Source organism: Lithobates pipiens, unplaced genomic scaffold (genome assembly GCF_037356315.1).
Source record: "Lithobates pipiens isolate NorthernLeopardFrog02 unplaced genomic scaffold, aLitPip1_a1.2 Scaffold_8, whole genome shotgun sequence".
Lineage (NCBI taxonomy): Eukaryota > Metazoa > Chordata > Amphibia > Anura > Ranidae > Lithobates > Lithobates pipiens.
This window is the reverse complement of record NW_027507903.1, coordinates 656,023,233-656,040,244: the sequence shown is the minus strand read 5'-3', so window position 1 is coordinate 656,040,244 and position 17,012 is coordinate 656,023,233. Positions and strand designations below refer to the sequence as shown.

Here is a 17,012-nt window from a genome sequence, read left to right as displayed (position 1 = left end):
CAGTCACGAGACGGCCCGGCACCACGACGCCCAAAATCAGGATGCCGCATGGCGCCGGGCCTCCCCCGGGGCGGGACAACCCGGTTCCACTTGAAAAACTGAACACCCCAATGCCCCTTTCAGTTTCAACTTTAAGGTAAGGCATTGGTTAAAAGATCATGTACAAATATACACAAATACCCACACATATATATTTGCTCCCAGACCTACCCACTCGTATGAACAATACAAACATTATAACAAGAACTTTAAGTGAGTGTAGCCGATAGTATACTGGCAGGTCGTGGTTATAAGAGCAAGCTACCGCTATTCCCTCATTGGTGAAATACTCCGAGCCCGGGGGGGAGAACGTCAGCAAAATACCATGGATATGGGGATATACGGCATCTGAGCCCAACCCCAGAAAGGGCTACCGCCCTTAGGTATAGCCTGGTAGCCATTGTTCCAACAGGACGTTCGGAGTATACCAGTGTGAAGATGTTATTCTGAAAATGAGGACGGTAGGCATAACACAGAGTCTGGAGGAGAACACAAAAAAAAACAAAAAAAAAAAACACCAACACTCGTGTGGAACATTTGTAGCATAAGGGAGGCCTTAGGACCTGGGTGAACAAATGTAAACCGGTAGCTAAGCCAGAGGTTCCTCAGATTTCAGGCCCATCAAACGTTGTTCCTGGCATGTCATCTGTGGCTAACAATAAAGGCAATTTGACTCTACGTTCCATATAACAAAACAAGAAAATCGAAACGCTGAGCTGGGTATGTTAGCAAATTGTGCGTAAGGGATCAGCCAGCCCCCTCTTCATTCGGCGGTTGTGGACGAGGATTACCCACCCGCCTTGCACGTGAATAGCTCCCACGGCCACGGTTGCTATAACGGGCTCTTTGTGGTCTACCCGTGGGGGCTTGACGTTGCGGATCCTTGGCGACAGCTGTCGTCAACCAATTGGGTACTGAGATTGGATCCATGTCAGCAAAGGCGAACAGGTCTGGAAGCTCCGAAGGGTGACGCAAAGGGAAGGTATCCGGGCCTTTGCGGACAATGAGGTGGAATGGGTGACCCCACTTGTATGTGAGGCCTTTCTCTCCAAGGCCATCTAGGAGAGGCTTGACCGATCGTAGCATTAGGAGGGTCTTCCTAGAAACATCCGGTAGGAGGTGGACAGCTGCGCCGTCAAATTCCAAAACCCCCACCTGCCAAGCCCGCTGTAAAATATCCTCCTTAAGGGTGAATGAATGTAAACAGCAGAGGACATCTCTGGGTCTGTCAGATGGGTTTGATCGTGGGCCCAGGGTTCTGTGGACTCAGTCAATAATAATCTCAGTGTCCGGCGGGCGGTCAAGGTAGCGGTTAAAGATATTAACTACTGTTTGGCGTAAATCTGAGTGTGGGACAGTTTCAGGTACACCCCTTAAGCGACTGTTCTGCCTGCGACTGCGATTCTCCAGGTCATCCTGAAGTAAGTGCAGCTGTAAAATTTGGTCAGTGAGTTCAGAGTGGGAAGTTTGCAGGGTTTGTACAGATTGGGATACTATGCCCTGTTCCTGTGCTATTACAGTGACCTGGGAGTCCAGCACAGACACTTCCTGCCTGATAGTGAGTATCTCACTCTTCATGGCTGTTTCCATTCTCTGAACAAGGGACTCCATATCAGATCTTGTGGGTAGCGGCTGCAAAAAAGCCCATAGCCTCTGTTCAGAGGAGGCACTGAGAGGGAGTCCCTGTGTGTGGTGTGGGTTACTGAATGTACTCACTGCGGTCTGATGTGCAGGTGTCATCCTCTGCCCCTCCATGTCTGTCAGGCTGAAACACAGAGCGCTGGATGGGATGGGAGCTGAAGGAGAGGCTGTAAGCACTGGGCTGAACAAAGCATCTTCTAGCTCTGGGGAGGCTGCCAGCGATCTGGGGAGGCAAGGAGAGAGGTCACTGGAGGGTGAGAAGGGCGGCATTGTGTGATCTTCCGTCGCCTGTGGAGGAAGGTGAGGCACGCTGGGGGCCTCCGCGGCATCTGCATGTGGGGTAGGTGCCATCTTGGCAGCTGCTGGAGTAGAGACTGCCGGCTGATGTGGCCGCAAATATCGATCCATGCCGGTCTTAGAAGCGGGTGGATGGCGGTCGGGTCCCCCTGGTGTCTGCGGAGGCTAGTCAGTGCGGTTAGTGCTCGGTATTGTGACCCGTATTTGCTGCGGGAGAGCCGCCGGCCGGGAACCCTGTAAGAACGCGTCTTCACGCTGCCATGCCTAGGCCACGCCCCCTCTTTCCTGGGTTCTTAAAGAGACCCTGTTATCAATTTACAAAATGCAGGTAAAAAACTCACAAAAAAAAGCATTGTATGGCTCCCTCCCTCGCAGCGGCCGAAAGGCGCAGGGCCGTGTATGGCCCACTTGCTTCGCATCTGGGACTCGATAAAATATTCGGCTGGTCTCATATCCCCTCACCTGCCTTTTCTACGCCTCTCCTATTGCCCATTATTCCCCCCTAGTAGAGACAATCCTGGTCAGTTTTCTTGGTGGGCTACTAATGGATTCACGGATGTCCATTCTTTGCTCACTCCCATGAGAGTAGTTACGTTTGCTATGCTTCGCTCTTCTCACGACATTCCCCTACGGGAACATTACAGTTACCTACAATTCAAACATTTCATACAACAGCTCCTTCGGGCTCAGCCAACCCCGTATTCTCTAACTCCCTTCGAAAAGGTCTGTAGGGCTACTCCTCATTCCCCGGGGACAATATCATTGATATATTCCTCTATTATTTCTACCAACAAACCCCCAACAACCAAATATCATCTCCAATGGGAAAAAGAATTAGGGACGCGGTTGGACCCGGCAGATTGGCAGATTATGACCACAAATCTCATGAAAAGTTCCAGGAATGTTCTCATATTAGAAAATGCATATAAGGTCTTTTATAGGTGGTACTACACGCCTGAGAGGGTGGCAAGATTCATTCCTTCACATTCCCCTAATTGTTTTAGAGGCTGCCCGGTACCAGGGTCCATGGCCCACATTTGGTGGACCTGCCCTAGAGCCTGCAGATTGTGGGTTCGGGTATACGCCCTGTTACGAAATATGTTCCATACCAACCTGAGAAGAGACCCTTATGCAGCTCTGTTATGTAAACCTATCCCGGAACTTCTCCGCCCAGAGCGTCAACTAGCCCAACACCTTTTTAATGCAACAAAATTGATCATTGCTAAGTCTTGGAAAACGCCTACACTCAGCTTCGAGGCAGTTAAAAACCGTATGAACGACATCATGATAAATGAAAAACTTACCTCCTTGGCTTTCGATACCCATGACCAGTTTCTCAGAACCTGGGGGCCCTGGATATCCTCTGTCCAACCTTCCAGATTCAACAACCAACTTTTGTCTATCTAGGGTCTCCGTGTGCATCCCCCGCTCCCTTTAGTGGAATGGACTCCTCCTCCCCTCCTCTGTTCTTTTCTTTTTACTCTTTCTGCTCTCTTTCTGTTTCCTACTTTCATTTACCTCTTCTTTTCTGCCTTAGTCTTTTTTTTTTCTCTAGAAGACTTTGGCCGAGACGGAGCCAAGTCAATTCTGATGGTTATGGTGGACTGAAATATCCGAACCCGACGGGCTATATTGCACTTCTTAATTATCTTATTTTACGATGTGTACTTCTTTTTTCTTTTTCTTTTGTTTCTTTTTGTTTTCATACGCTTTGTCCACAGTGACTATTTCTTGTCGATGATTAAGTCCTTCAGAATCGTTTAGGATTTTCATTTCCTCTTCATGAGCATTATGTACACAGCTTACTATAGCCAACGTTTTGATGTCGGGTCTTTTTTGTTGTTTTGTTATTTTTTATATCAATGATGCTGTCTGATGTCTACTGTAACCAGTAATTTTTATTTTTGTACACTTTTGTTATACTTCATTTGCAATAAAAACCTTTGTAAAAGAAAAAAAGCATTGTAAATATTTTGTTTTTCTTTTCCACAAACTTTTTTTTATTTACTGGCCCCCCACAGCCCCCTGACTTCTTGCATGGTACAGGCAGAGGTAGAGGAATGAGGTTGACGTGTTTCACGCGATTTAAGTGCTTTGTAAAAACCCAAAATCATGTGAAACGTCTCAACCTCGTTCCTCTACCCATCCAGTGGTATTATGATGCTTTAATAAACTGATTGAACCGATGCATTTGTGTGGGTGTGCAGCCTATCCAATTATTTTGGTCTACATGGTGCGTGTCTCACATTGTCTCTCTCGCTCTCTCTCTCTCTCTCACCCCCCTCTCTTTTGCTCAGCCCCCCTCTCTCATGAATTTCCATGTTGGCACTTTGCAACACAAAACCTATTTTATTTTTTCAGTTTGGGCACTCGGGCTCAAAAAAAGTTCACCGTCACTGATCTAGGACGTTTCCAAAGTAATATTTTATGCCCTACTTATATGTTTTTAAATCTTTGTATGATGTTGTACTAATAAACATATTACATCATTTTAAATCAATGTGTTGTGATGATAAGTGTCCTTTAAAATCCCATTAAGGGAAATTTACATTTTTTTTCAGTGATAAAGGGATGTTGGCATGTAGTAGAGTACCCCCATTGCCCCCACAAAATGTATGTCTGCATGCTGTGCCTGATTCCCTTTTATTATAATTTTACCATCTTGGCTAAACTGTATGGCTATAACCATAACAATCCAGCGTCACCCACCCAATCCTCTTTCCTTCTCCCTCAGACTCCTCTAATCCATTATGCAGTGAGGGATGGAGCCACTATGGACTCAGCTGTTACTACTTGTCTTCAGACAAAAAACCATGGAACGACGCCAAGGAAGACTGCGAGAGCAAGGAGGCCCACCTGGTGGTCATTAACAGCGAGGGAGAGCTGGTATGCACAGATATACACTTCTTATTGTATTAGTCCCATTGTCTGATCACATCACTGCCAGCAGTATTTGATTATTATGCTCCCAGCCTCACCCTGGGAAGAGATTGTCCACTTTAGACATGTGAAATTCTTTTCGTTCCAAACTCGTTTTTAACAAATTTTGACAAATTCATTAATTCAGAATTTCCAAATTTCTGAATTTTTCAATTTGTGAAATTTCTGAATTTCCGGATTTCAAAATTTCCGAAATTTAGAATTTCCGAAATTTAGAATTTCCGAAAAATTTAGAATTTCTGAATTTCCAAATTTCCAATTTTCGGATTTCTGAATTTAGAATTTTCATATTTCCTGAATTTCCGATTTTGGGATTTCCGAATTTAGAATTTTTGGATTTCTGAATTTCAGATTTCTGAATTTTTGATTTTTGAATTTCCGAATTTCTGTTTTTCAGATTTCCAAACTTTCGAATTTCCGAATTTTGGATTTCTAAATTTCGGATTTTCGGAATTCCGGATTTTTCGGAAATTCAAAAATCAGTAAAAAAGAAAGAAAATCTGTTTAATTATAAATAATAACTAACTGTTAAATTATAGGTATTGGAATTTCCTTTCGAATTTGTCTGTTAGTGAATGTAACGAATCCGAATTTATCCGAAGTTACGAATTAAATTATCTGAAAATGTTCATACATATTTGACTTGTGTTTGAACACTAGGCATGAGCCGAACACCCCCCCCCCCCCCCCCCCCCAGTTCGGTTGGCACCAGAACCTGCGAACAGACCTAAAATTTCTGTGAACTTTAGAACCCTATTAAAGTCTATGGGACTCGAACGTTCAAATCAAAAGTGCTCATTTTAAAGACTAACATGCAAGTTATTGTCCTAAAAAGGGTTTGGGGACCTGGGTCCTATCAATGCAAAAAAAAAAAACCTTTTAAAAACTGCAGTTTTTTTAGGAGCAGTGATTTTAATAATCATTAAAGTGAAACAATAAAAGTGTAATATTACTTTAAATTTTATACCTGGGGGAGTGTGTATAGTATGCGTGTGAAGAGGCACATGTTTCCCATGCTTAGAACTGTCCCTGCACAAAGTGTCATTTCTGCAGGAAAAAAGTAATTTAAAATCACTCGCGGCTATAATGAATTGTCGGCTCCCCGTAATACAGAGAACAGTCATTGAAAGTCATTGATAAAAAAAAAACATGCGTGGGGTCCCTCCAAATTCAATTACCAGGCCCTTCAGGTCTGGTATGAATTTTAAGGGGAACTCCACGCTAAATAAAAAAAAAAAAATGGCGTGGAATTCTCCCCAAAAATCCATACCAGACCCTTTATCCGAGCACGCAACCTGGCAGGTCGCAGGAAAAGAGAGGGGGACGAGAGATCGCCCCCCCCCGAACCGTACCAGGCCACATACCCTCAACATTGGGAGGATGCTTTGGGGGTCACAGACCCCTCAAAGCACCTTGTCCCCATGTTGATGAGGACAAGGGCCTCATCCCCACAACCCTGGCTGGTGGTTGTGGGCAGGGCCGCTGTTAGAAATCACGGGGCCCCATACAGCGTACCTGACAGGGCCCCTTGGCCCCGCCCACAACCCCACCCCTGGCTCCGCCCCTGACCCCATGCTGTCACGAAATCTGGGGGAAAGGTGGCAGGAGCTGAAACATGTAAGATGTTCCAAAAGGTGAACCTTTAAAGTGGTGTTACGTCCCCCAAAAAATAAACATTAAAAGCCAGAAGCTACACATACTGCAGCTGCTGGCTTTTAATAAATGGACACTTACCTGTTCTGGAGTCCAACAATGTCGACACCCGCAGCGGATGTTTCCATCAGCTGTTGGGTGCTCCACCACCATTTTGGGTAAGGGAACCCGGCAGTGTAGCCTTTCAGCTTCATGCCGGAAACCCTACTGCACATGCGCGAGACCACGCTTCTCTCCCCTTTTGGCCCAGGGGCCATGGGAGGAGGAGGGAGCCCCATGGTGACATCACAGCTCTGTGGCAGGAAATCCTGGAAGTGGAAAAGCATAGCTGATACCTTATCCCCCCCCATTTCCCCCTCAAAAGGTGCCAATTGTGGCACTGGAGGGGGGGAGGAATAAGATGAGCAGAAGTTCCACTTTTGGGTGGAACTCCGCTTTAATAACCATTATTATAAGTCAATTCATATCTGGACTCCTGTAGACCTACATGGGGCTTTCAATCATTCCACATCAGTGGCAGGTGGTGCTCAAAATTTATGAGGGGGCGCAAACAAACTGAAAATCATATGAACATCATATGCAGCTGTACCCATCAATTGCCGCCACTGTGCCATCATATGCAGTTACTGTACCCATCAATTTCTGCCACTGTGCCATCAAACATAGCTACTGTGCCATCAATTGCTGCTACTGTGCCATCAATTGCCGCTACTGTGCCCATCAAACTTAGCTACTGTGCCCTCAAACTTAGCTACTGTGCCATCAAACTTAGCTACTGTGCCCATCAAACTTAGCTACTGTGCCCATCAAACGCAGCCACTGTGCCCATCATACACAGCTACTGTACCCACTGGTCCACAGGAAAAACTGACAGGCAGACCTGATTGCAAGGCTTGGGTGAAAAATTCTTAAAGGGGAGTGATTTGGGGGTAGTAAAAATGCATCTTGGCTGCGTGTTTTTACTGTCCCTTCCCCCCATCACATGTGTAAAGTAGCATCTCACTATGTGCTCATGGTCATTATGATGATCAAAGCACAGCAGGTGCTCTATGGCTCTGTCAGTGTAACATGCTGTGTGGTGCTGACTTTCTTATGGCTGTGCTCTGTTATATAGTGTGTAACGCACAGTACAGCCATATATTAAGAAAGTCACCACCACACAGCATGTTACACTGACAGAGCCATAGAGAACCTGCTGTGCCCTGATCATCATAATGACCATGAGCACACAATGGGGAGTCAGGGGACTAAGCCTCAGCCTGTGTGATGTGTGATGTGTGTCAGTGTGTGTGATGTGATTTGTGTAGGGGAATTGCTTGCCTGTGGGACCAGGTAGATTACTCTCTCTTTCAGCCTCTTTCAGCCTCTCCTTCAGGCTGCAGCAGCCCGGCACTTATTGAGGGAAGGGAGCCGCATTACAATTGAATCCATCCGCCCAGGAAAGCATACAGTGAGCACAAGGTACACAGATGCAGAGCAGGGATTGTATGCCTCCACCCAAAAAATGGAGAAAAAGTCCCTCTTCTTCTCTCACCTCCTGGGCCCCTCTATTAACCTGATGGGGCCCAGAAAGGTACTATATACCTTGCCAATCAAGTAGGAGCAGGTTAATAAAGTTATTTAGCAAATCGTTTTTTTTAGCTAGAAATCTGCTCGGGCCCCCCCTGCTGGCTTGGCCCGGTACAACAGGGCTGGTTGTACTGCCCTATCAGTGGCCCTGGTTGTGGAGGTCTGTGGGCGGGGGGCTTATCAGAATCTGGAAGCCCCCTTTAACAAGGGGACCCCTATTTCCCGCCCCCCCTTTTGAATTGGTAAGGGGTACAAAATTACCCCTACCTGTCAGGTCACCTAGAGCCCAGGTGACAGATGCACACAGTAGGGCTTAGGAGTGCACAGCAAGGTTGTCGACCCTACGGCTGACTGCTGCAGACGGGGGTCAAGGTGATAGGAAGGCAGGGCCGCCAGAACACCAAGATGAATCCCACCGGGTTAGAGAGTAAGATTCCCTGGGGCGTGGAGTCTAACAGCCAGCAGGTGTTCACCAGAGCCTCGAGTGGTGAGGATGGACTTGGCTGCAACTGGCTCCAGGTCGCGACCCCCAGGGTCCCCCAGCTCACACCCACAGTAGGCAACAGGAGGATAGGGATGGTGAGGGACAAAGCCAAGGTCGGGGCCACAAGCAGACAAGAATAGTCAGGGACACGCCAAAAGGTCAGGATCACAGGCAAACAGGGATAGTCAAGGACACGCCAAAGTCGGTAACGGAAAACAGTAGAAGAGCACACGGCAGGTAACAGGAAGCTAACACACAAAGGTTGATCAGCAGGATTGGCTTGCAGTGCAAAGGTTAATGTAGAGTTCTCTGATAGGAGCTAGGGTGGACAGGGCCGCTGATAGGCCAGTACAACTGGCCCTGCTGTACCGGGCCTGACCAGCAGGGGGGGCCCGGGCAACCTGAACTGCAAAGTAAATAAAAAATTAAAATTAAAATTAAAAAAAGATTCTCCTCCACCGATCATCGTCCGCACAACCCCACCCCCGTTCGGTAAGGTTTTTATTTTATTAGATGCGATTAGTCTGTGCTGTATGAGGCTGCAGGGGAGGGACTATTTGTTGTATTTCGGGCCCCCCGTGAGAAGCTCAGCATTTGGAATCCATACCCCCGAGTCTCTTATCTGGTGCTGTGGCTGTGTTTAAATGGGAGAGAGAGAGAATCGCTCGCTATTCTCCAATTGGGGGAGGAGGCTTCCGCCTTCAATCCACACCCCTCGTCTCTCGTTGGCTCCAGAGAAGCTGAATTTGTGGCGCCAAATCTGAGTCCTGAGCAGGAGAGGAGCTAGCTGGAGGAAGCATGGGAAATGTCAGCGCTGACAACTAGCGCACATAGGACACTGAGCTGAGCCGACGGACGGAGTGAGGGAGGGGGAGAGCACCACCCCAGGAGCCTGGACATTGTCACTAGTCTGCTCGTATAAGACACCCTCGGGTCAATGGATAAAGGTGAAGCTCGATCTCTTCCATGCTTGTGTGTGTCAGGCAGCACCTGAGCCTCTTCCCCCCCCCCCCTCCCGGGGGGAGAACAGAGCAAGCAGGACAACACAGTAGCGATCATGGCTACCCATAAAGTAGTCACTGGAGCTCCCCCAAGACAAGACAACAGGACGGATGGCAGACTGCATTCTTCTACTGTGAGTCACGATTGTTCTGCCTTCCACACTGTATAAATATGTGCTTTAAACTTGTCCTGTACCTCAGCAGGACAGATCCTGGTGAAAGTAAAATTCTTGAATATGTTAAGAATCAACTGGGACTTTTCAGGTACTACATACATCACATGCATTTTCACAAAATAATTATTTTTAATATATGTGTATGTACAATATTTCTGTAGCACCTGAAAAGGCCCAATATATTTCTAACGTATTCATGAATTTGTGCAATAACAGCAAAGGACGTGGTGCCACAATACAGCCCATCTCCAGGAAATTAAGATATAGTCCATTTTTGCAGTGTGTGTGTGTGTGTTTGCTGTTTTCATGCTCCAGCCAGCTGCACTGCTCTCTTCCTCTAAAACTCCAGCCTCATCACATACCATAAAGTAACATTAACCCTGTATGGTATGATGAGGGGGGCTGGAGTGTCCTCTGCACATGCACCGCCGCCGCGTGGGCAAGCCCTTACACGCTCAGTCATTTTCAAACATGCATGCGCAGTGACATAATGGCACCGGGCGGCACCATTTTTAAATGTAAGGCAGCAGTGGCATTTTGTGCGGTTTCAGGAGTGGCACGCACCTCTCATCACAGCCTAGTAAGACCCCTCCGCAGCCTCTGACCCCCTGTACCATGACCGCAGCCTCTGACCCCTGTACCATGTCCGCAGCCTTTGCAGTGTGTGTGTGTGTGTGTGTGTGTGTGTGTATATTATATATACTTTCTTTACTTTGCTGCTATGGGCTCTAGCCTCAGAATCTAATTTCTCCATCAGTTTAGGTCAATATGTATTTTCTACATGTTGGTAAAAATCCCAATATGCTATGGGATATTTTTATAGAATTTTTTACTAGTAATGGTTAACTATACTAATGACACTGGTAGGGAAGGGGTTAACACCAGGGGAAGATCAAAGGGTTAAATGTGTTCCTAGGAAGTGCTTTCTAACTGTGTGGGGAGGTGCTTTTAAATGTGGGAAGACATATCTGTGTTCCTGTTTAGCAGACACACAGGATCTCGGTTTTCCTACTAACAGAATGGCAATCTAACTTGTTTACATCGGCAGACCACCGTTCTGCCTCTGATGGAAACAATCGTCTGGACCCAGTGGACATTGGGTCCACCAGACCCACTAATTAGCTCTCAGTGTGTCCAATCAAGGCGGGAGTGGGTCAGACAACGCACGTACCCGCAAGTGTAGAAGTACCGTACCTGTACGTGATTCTGCTCACAGGAGACGCAGCCCCACAGAAAATGTACGTGGTTATATGTGTGTTTTTTGTTCTTTATTTTCTTAACTCTTTAAACATTTATTTTGAACATACAATAGAGAAATTATGTGACCAATGCATGTAATGTAACAGTGCAATATATAGGTGTGGCTTGTGCGTGGGTGGGTGGTGACAAAGGGGGCCCCATGATCCCCTATTGCCCGGGGGCCCCATGAGTTGTCAGTCCGCCCCTGCCTATAGTGTTGCGGAGTGATATTCCTCTCTCTCTCTCTCCGTGTGAGAAGAAGTAGCAGAGTGAGAGGAGCAGAGAGTGCAGGGGTCGGGCGATCGAGCTATTGTGGACACTCAGGAAGAGGGAGGAAGTGATCTCTGCTGCCCTGCTGGAGCTAACAAATACACAGGTGAAGTGTATGCTTGAAGTTCAACATCTACTCATACTCTGCAATACATACTCTGCAATACATACTCTGCCAATACATACTCTGCCAATACTCTGCAATACTTTATACTTACCCTGCCAATACTCTGCAATACTTTATACCTACCCTGCCAATACTCTGCAATACTTACCCTGCCAATACTCTGCCAATGCTCTGCAATACTTACTCTGCCAATACCCTGCCAATACTCTGCAATACATACCCTGCCAATACTCTGCAATACATACCCTGCCAATACTCTGCAATACATACCCCGCCAATACTCTGCAATACTTACCCCGCCAATACCCCGCCAATACCCTAGCAATACCATGACAATACTCTGCAATACTTACCCTGCCAATACTCTGCAATACATACCCTACCAATACTCTGCAATACATACCCCGCCAATACCCTGGCAATACTCTGGCAATACTTACCCTGCCAATACTCTGCAATACCTACCCTGCCAATACTCTCCAAAATACCATTTTATTTATTCATTAATGGTTTGTATTACATATAGATATTAAAGAGGTATATTCTCATCTGAAAACAGTATTTCTTTTGGATAATCAAACCTATAACTGACTGGAGAAAAACAAATATCACTTGTAGACAAACCTACACTTTGTTTCAAGGCGGGGTCTGGGGAGGGGCAATGGGTGGGGTCAGGGGTGGGGCTAAAGGAGGGACCAGGGGCGGGGCCAGGGTGGAGCTGAAGGGGGCCCCGTCAGGTAGGCTGTACGGGGCCCCATGATTTCTATCAGCGGCCCTGAGGGTGGAGTCATGCCAGAGGATGGATTATAAAAGCAGTCAGGTGAGGCTCGGCTGGTCTCTAGAAATGAACACATGGAGACAGGTAAGCATACGAACTCTATTGCATAACCATGACACTACCATTTCACAAAGAAAGTGTAAAAGAATGTTAAAAAAGACAAACACACTTTTGAAAAAGTCCTTTATTAAAAAAAAAAAAAATGAAAAAAAAAAAGATTCCAGCGGTGGTAATCCACGGTTCTAAGCACGGGAAACATGCGCCCCTTTACAGGCATACTATACACCACCCCCAGGTACGGCCGTTTTTAAAACTTTTTTTGCATTGATCCATGTCCCCTGGGGCAGGACTCGGGTCCCCAAATGCTTTTCAGGACAGTAACTTGCATATTAGCCTTTAAAATTATCACTTTAGATTGTGAACGTTCGAGTCCCATAGACTTTAATAGGGTTCTAAAGTTCACACGAAGTTTAGGTCTGTTCACAGTTTCTGGTGCGAACCGAACCGGGGGGGTGTTCGGCTCATCCGTAGTGGTGCAGTAGATCTCTACTACACACAGGGATCGTTCTGACCAACGTGCGTTGATCCTGTGTGCGTATACGTGAACCTCAGGAAGCCACAGTGCAGAGGTCAAACACATTTTGACACTTTCATTTTATATGAAAAAAAAACGCACGAAAAAATGATACATTGATGTTCATAAACGATTTATTGTTCGAAAATCATTACTTACCTGATGGCGTGATCGTTTGCTCCCACGAACGTATGTTCGTTTTTCGAAAGCCCACTCGGCCGATTTTTCGTATAGTGTATGGCCAGCATTAGTCCGTAGTTCAATATTGAGTTGGCAAACCCTTTGCAGCTTCAACTCTTCTGGGAAGGCTGTCCACAAGGTTTAGGAGTGTGGCTATGGGAATGTTTGACCATTCTTCTAGAAGCACATTTGTGAGGTCAGGCACTGATGTTGGATGACAAAGCTTGACTTGCAGTCTCCGATGTCCAGAAGGTTTTGAAGTGTGTCTATGGGAATGTTTGACCATTCTTCCAGAGCATTTGTGAAGTCGGGCACTGTTGTTGGATGAGAAGGTCTGTTTTGCAGTCTCCACTCTAATTCATCCCAAAGATGTTCTATCGGGTTGAGGTCAGGACTCTGTGTAGGCCAGTCAAGTTCCTCCACCCCAAACTCGCTCACCCATGTCTTTATGGACCTTGCTTTGTGCACTGGTGTGCAGTCATGTTAGAACAGAAAGGGGCCATCCCCGAAATGTTCCCACAAAGTTGGGAGTCCGGAATTGTCCAAAATGTCTTGGTATGCTGACGCCTTAATAGTTCCCTTCACTGGAACAAAGGGGCCAAGGCCAACACCATAATCCTCACTCCGCCAAATAATTTGGACCAGTGCACAAAGAAAGGTCTATAAAGACACTGGAGATTGGGGCCAGGTGCATTGATTAGGGGGGCGGTGCCCCTGTACCCCTAATGGATCGGCCGCCACTGCAATCCAGTGCTCCTCATCTCTTTTAGTGTTACAATGACAACTTGATGGAGGTTCTAGTTCCTTCCCAGTATATTAAAAAGTAGAAAGAAAAGGTTTTGGATGGAGTTCTAGCCAGGCCACTGGCATGTTTAGGAGGTCAGCAAGGAAAACCTACATTCTTCTCTAATTATAGGTTTCCTTTAGGGAAAAAAAAATACTTTCTTATGAATTTCCTTTTGGCTTCATGGTTCAAGTATTACCAATACACCTGAGTAATAAAAAAAACCTCTTTATTCTATGAATGGGAAATGATGTCTGAATGGAGGATAAGTGGATGATCGTTAGGTCTGCCCCACCCATTCATAGTTGGTGTTCCATTCGTAGAAGCTGTAGTATAGCTTCTATGAATAGATGAATGGAGCAGCTGGGTGGAAAAGGAGGCCATAGTCAATGAATGCCTTTAATTGTGTTAACGCCTACCATGGGGGGCGGGGGGCATGAATGGTGGTGGTCGCACAAGGTGGAGGAAGTTGGTGGCACAGCATTGAAACTTTCACTACCGTGGCGCGTTTGTGACTCTTGGACTCACTTGTTTATATTATTTATTTACTGTTTATTTCATTTAAGCGCAACAAACTTGTTCACCTGATTGTAAGTATTTCAAGCAGATGCAGATAACAGGGAACAGGACAAATCACAGAATGCTGTAGATGAGACAGCACTGATCCTGGGTGCTGATCCAGCTTAAATAGCCCATTTGGTGCCTTTATCTGTCCCGAGATGCTCCGCGCACATGTGTCCACGCACGCACATATTTGTTGAAATTCCGGACATGCACATATACGTTTGTGCATTACCACGCACTAATGCACCTCTTCTTCCAGATATTCGAGGAACAGGGATTTGTCTACTGCTAATATTCTGTTTTCTGGCAGAGCCTTCCTGACAGCTCCCAAACTGAACCACAGCTCCGTGTGTCCATTCAGACATGGAGCCGTGGCCCAGCACCACCTCTCTCTCTCCTCATTGGCTGGCTGACTGACTTTAATTGATAGCAGAGGGAGCCAATGGTGCTGCGCTGCTGTCTCAGCCAATGAGGAGGGGAGTCCCGGGCAGCAGAGACACTCTTGCAACATTGTTGCATAGAATGCACCTTCTGCCTTTACAATCACTGATTTTAATATCAAATTCCATAAAACCATAGTACCATCATTAAAATCAAGTCAACAGAATAAACTGGTCACATCAAACAGGTAGCAATTGTAAAATACTGTACAAAGAAGCATATAGAACCAACACGTTTCACAAAAAATTGCTTCCTCTGGGGTTCACGATTGATGATGACCTGCTGAGATATATGAAAAACACTCAACACCACAATATGAATACAATCTACTCATTGGGGGGAGAACCTCACGGGGGAATCTAGGATGAAAAAGGACCTGGGGGTCCTAGTAGATGATAGGCTCAGCAATGGCGTGCAATGCCAAGCTGCTGCTAACAAAGCAAACAGAATATTGGCATTAAAAAGGAGATCAACTCCAGAGATAAAACGATAATTCTCCCGCCCCCACCATGACGTTGCCTCTGGGGGAAGATTACATTTGTGTTGGGGTGTGACGTGTTCTCATCATTTTAGTGGATTTCCTCCTGGTTCCCCGGTTTCCTACCCAAACCCTAAAATATAAAGGTAGCCCAACTGTCATGTGACCTAATCAGCCATTGTGTGTATACTAATTCACCTTCTAACAACTTCTATATTTTGTCTTTCTTAAGAAATTTCTACGTGGGATCGCAAACAAACAAACCTTGTGGATCGGTCTAACAGATGGGGATGGAACCTGGAGATGGGTGGATGGAACGTCTTATGACATATCTCCAAAGTAAGACATAGAAACCCCAAATATCGGAATTCTTCTCACATATCTCTAAGATCTGGCAAAATGATCTGAAAAGGTGGCACACCGATGGATCCTTGAGCACATTGTTAAGACTTTAATTCACTCCACCCAGTGCTGTACAATACTTTGCCACCCAGAAAACAGTAATGAAATTAGATAATACTGATAAGACTCAGGGGTAGATGTGTTTTTTTTTGTGAAGTCCATGACAGTTTTAAGGAACTGGTAGCCCACTTTCATGAAATCAGATTAATGTAAAGTCCATAAACTTTCCCAGCTCACAGCATAAAGAGGCAACAAATATCAAGTCACCTGGATCTTTCTTCAGCAGTACTTCTGCTCTTAGTAATCTGTCCCTCAGACCAACGTCTCTTCAATGTACATATCTTCAATCCCATCAATGCACACAGCTCCTCATTAAGGCACACAGCTCCTCATCAATGCACACAGCTCCTCATTAAGGCACACAGCTCCTCATTAAAGAGGAAGTAAACCCTGATGAGTTTACTTCCTCTTTTTTTCCCTGCAAAGGTAAAGCATAATGGACTACTATGCATCGCATAGTAGCCCATTATGTGTCACTTACCTGACACAGGAGCCAGCGAAGTCGCCGCTGTCCCCTGTAGTCCGCCGCATCCACCTTGCTGGTGGCGTCTCGCAGCTCCGCCGCTGTCATTCGGCGAAGCCGCGATGACGTCACTCCCGCGCATGCGCACGGGAGTCGACAAATGCGGCAGCTCCATTTTTGGAACTGCCGCGTTCAGTGCGCCTGCGGGCCGCTGTCTACGGCGCATGCGCCGTAGACAGCGGTGCCCGTTTTCGGGCAAATATCTCCTAAACCATATAGGTTTAGGAGATATTGCTTGGACCTACAGGTAAGCCTTAATCTAGGCTTACCTGTAGGTCAAAGTGGTTTGTAAGGGTTTACAACCACTTTAAGGAGCACAGCTCCTCTTTAATGCACCCAGAGATACTGGCTCACACCCGTCTCCTAAGGTGAAGCCCCGTCTCCAGAATGGGAGCGCACCTCCCTCCTGGCTGGAGCCCTGAAATGTTCTCAGTCCTTCACACACACCCTGCTGGTCTTCAACAAAACCCGGACACTGGGTTGGAGATTTCTTCTCTCCCAAGGCACTTTGACATCTCCAAACGTTCAGGAATACCAAAATCCCGGGAAAGCTGTAAAAATTTCTCAGCTCAAAATCCATACTCCGGAGTCCCGCACTCTGCACATGTGCGAACCCTGTGCTGTTTTTCAACCATTTTTCCAGTGGCAGGGCCTCAGTACATGTTTATTAATAATCTATGAGTCAGTCTTTATGAGCAAGACCTTTTGAGCAGAACATACCAGTGGGGGGATGGGTAGAGGGACTGACTCTGTAATAAAAGGATCCAGCGGGGTGTTGCCTCTTCTCCTGAT

The 17,012-nt window shown here is 46.3% G+C and overlaps 1 protein-coding gene across 1 annotated transcript in view; it reads left to right on the top strand.

The window, feature by feature from the left end:
- The window catches only part of LOC143961736 (asialoglycoprotein receptor 2-like), a 59,798-nt gene that overhangs the window by 39,158 nt on the left and 3,628 nt on the right, over positions 1 to 17,012 (top strand). The window contains exons 7-8 of the mRNA XM_077471077.1: positions 4,712 to 4,863; positions 15,468 to 15,574. Coding sequence (XP_077327203.1) covers positions 4,712 to 4,863; positions 15,468 to 15,574 — 259 coding nt within the window. The remainder of the gene's footprint in view (positions 1 to 4,711; positions 4,864 to 15,467; positions 15,575 to 17,012) is intronic.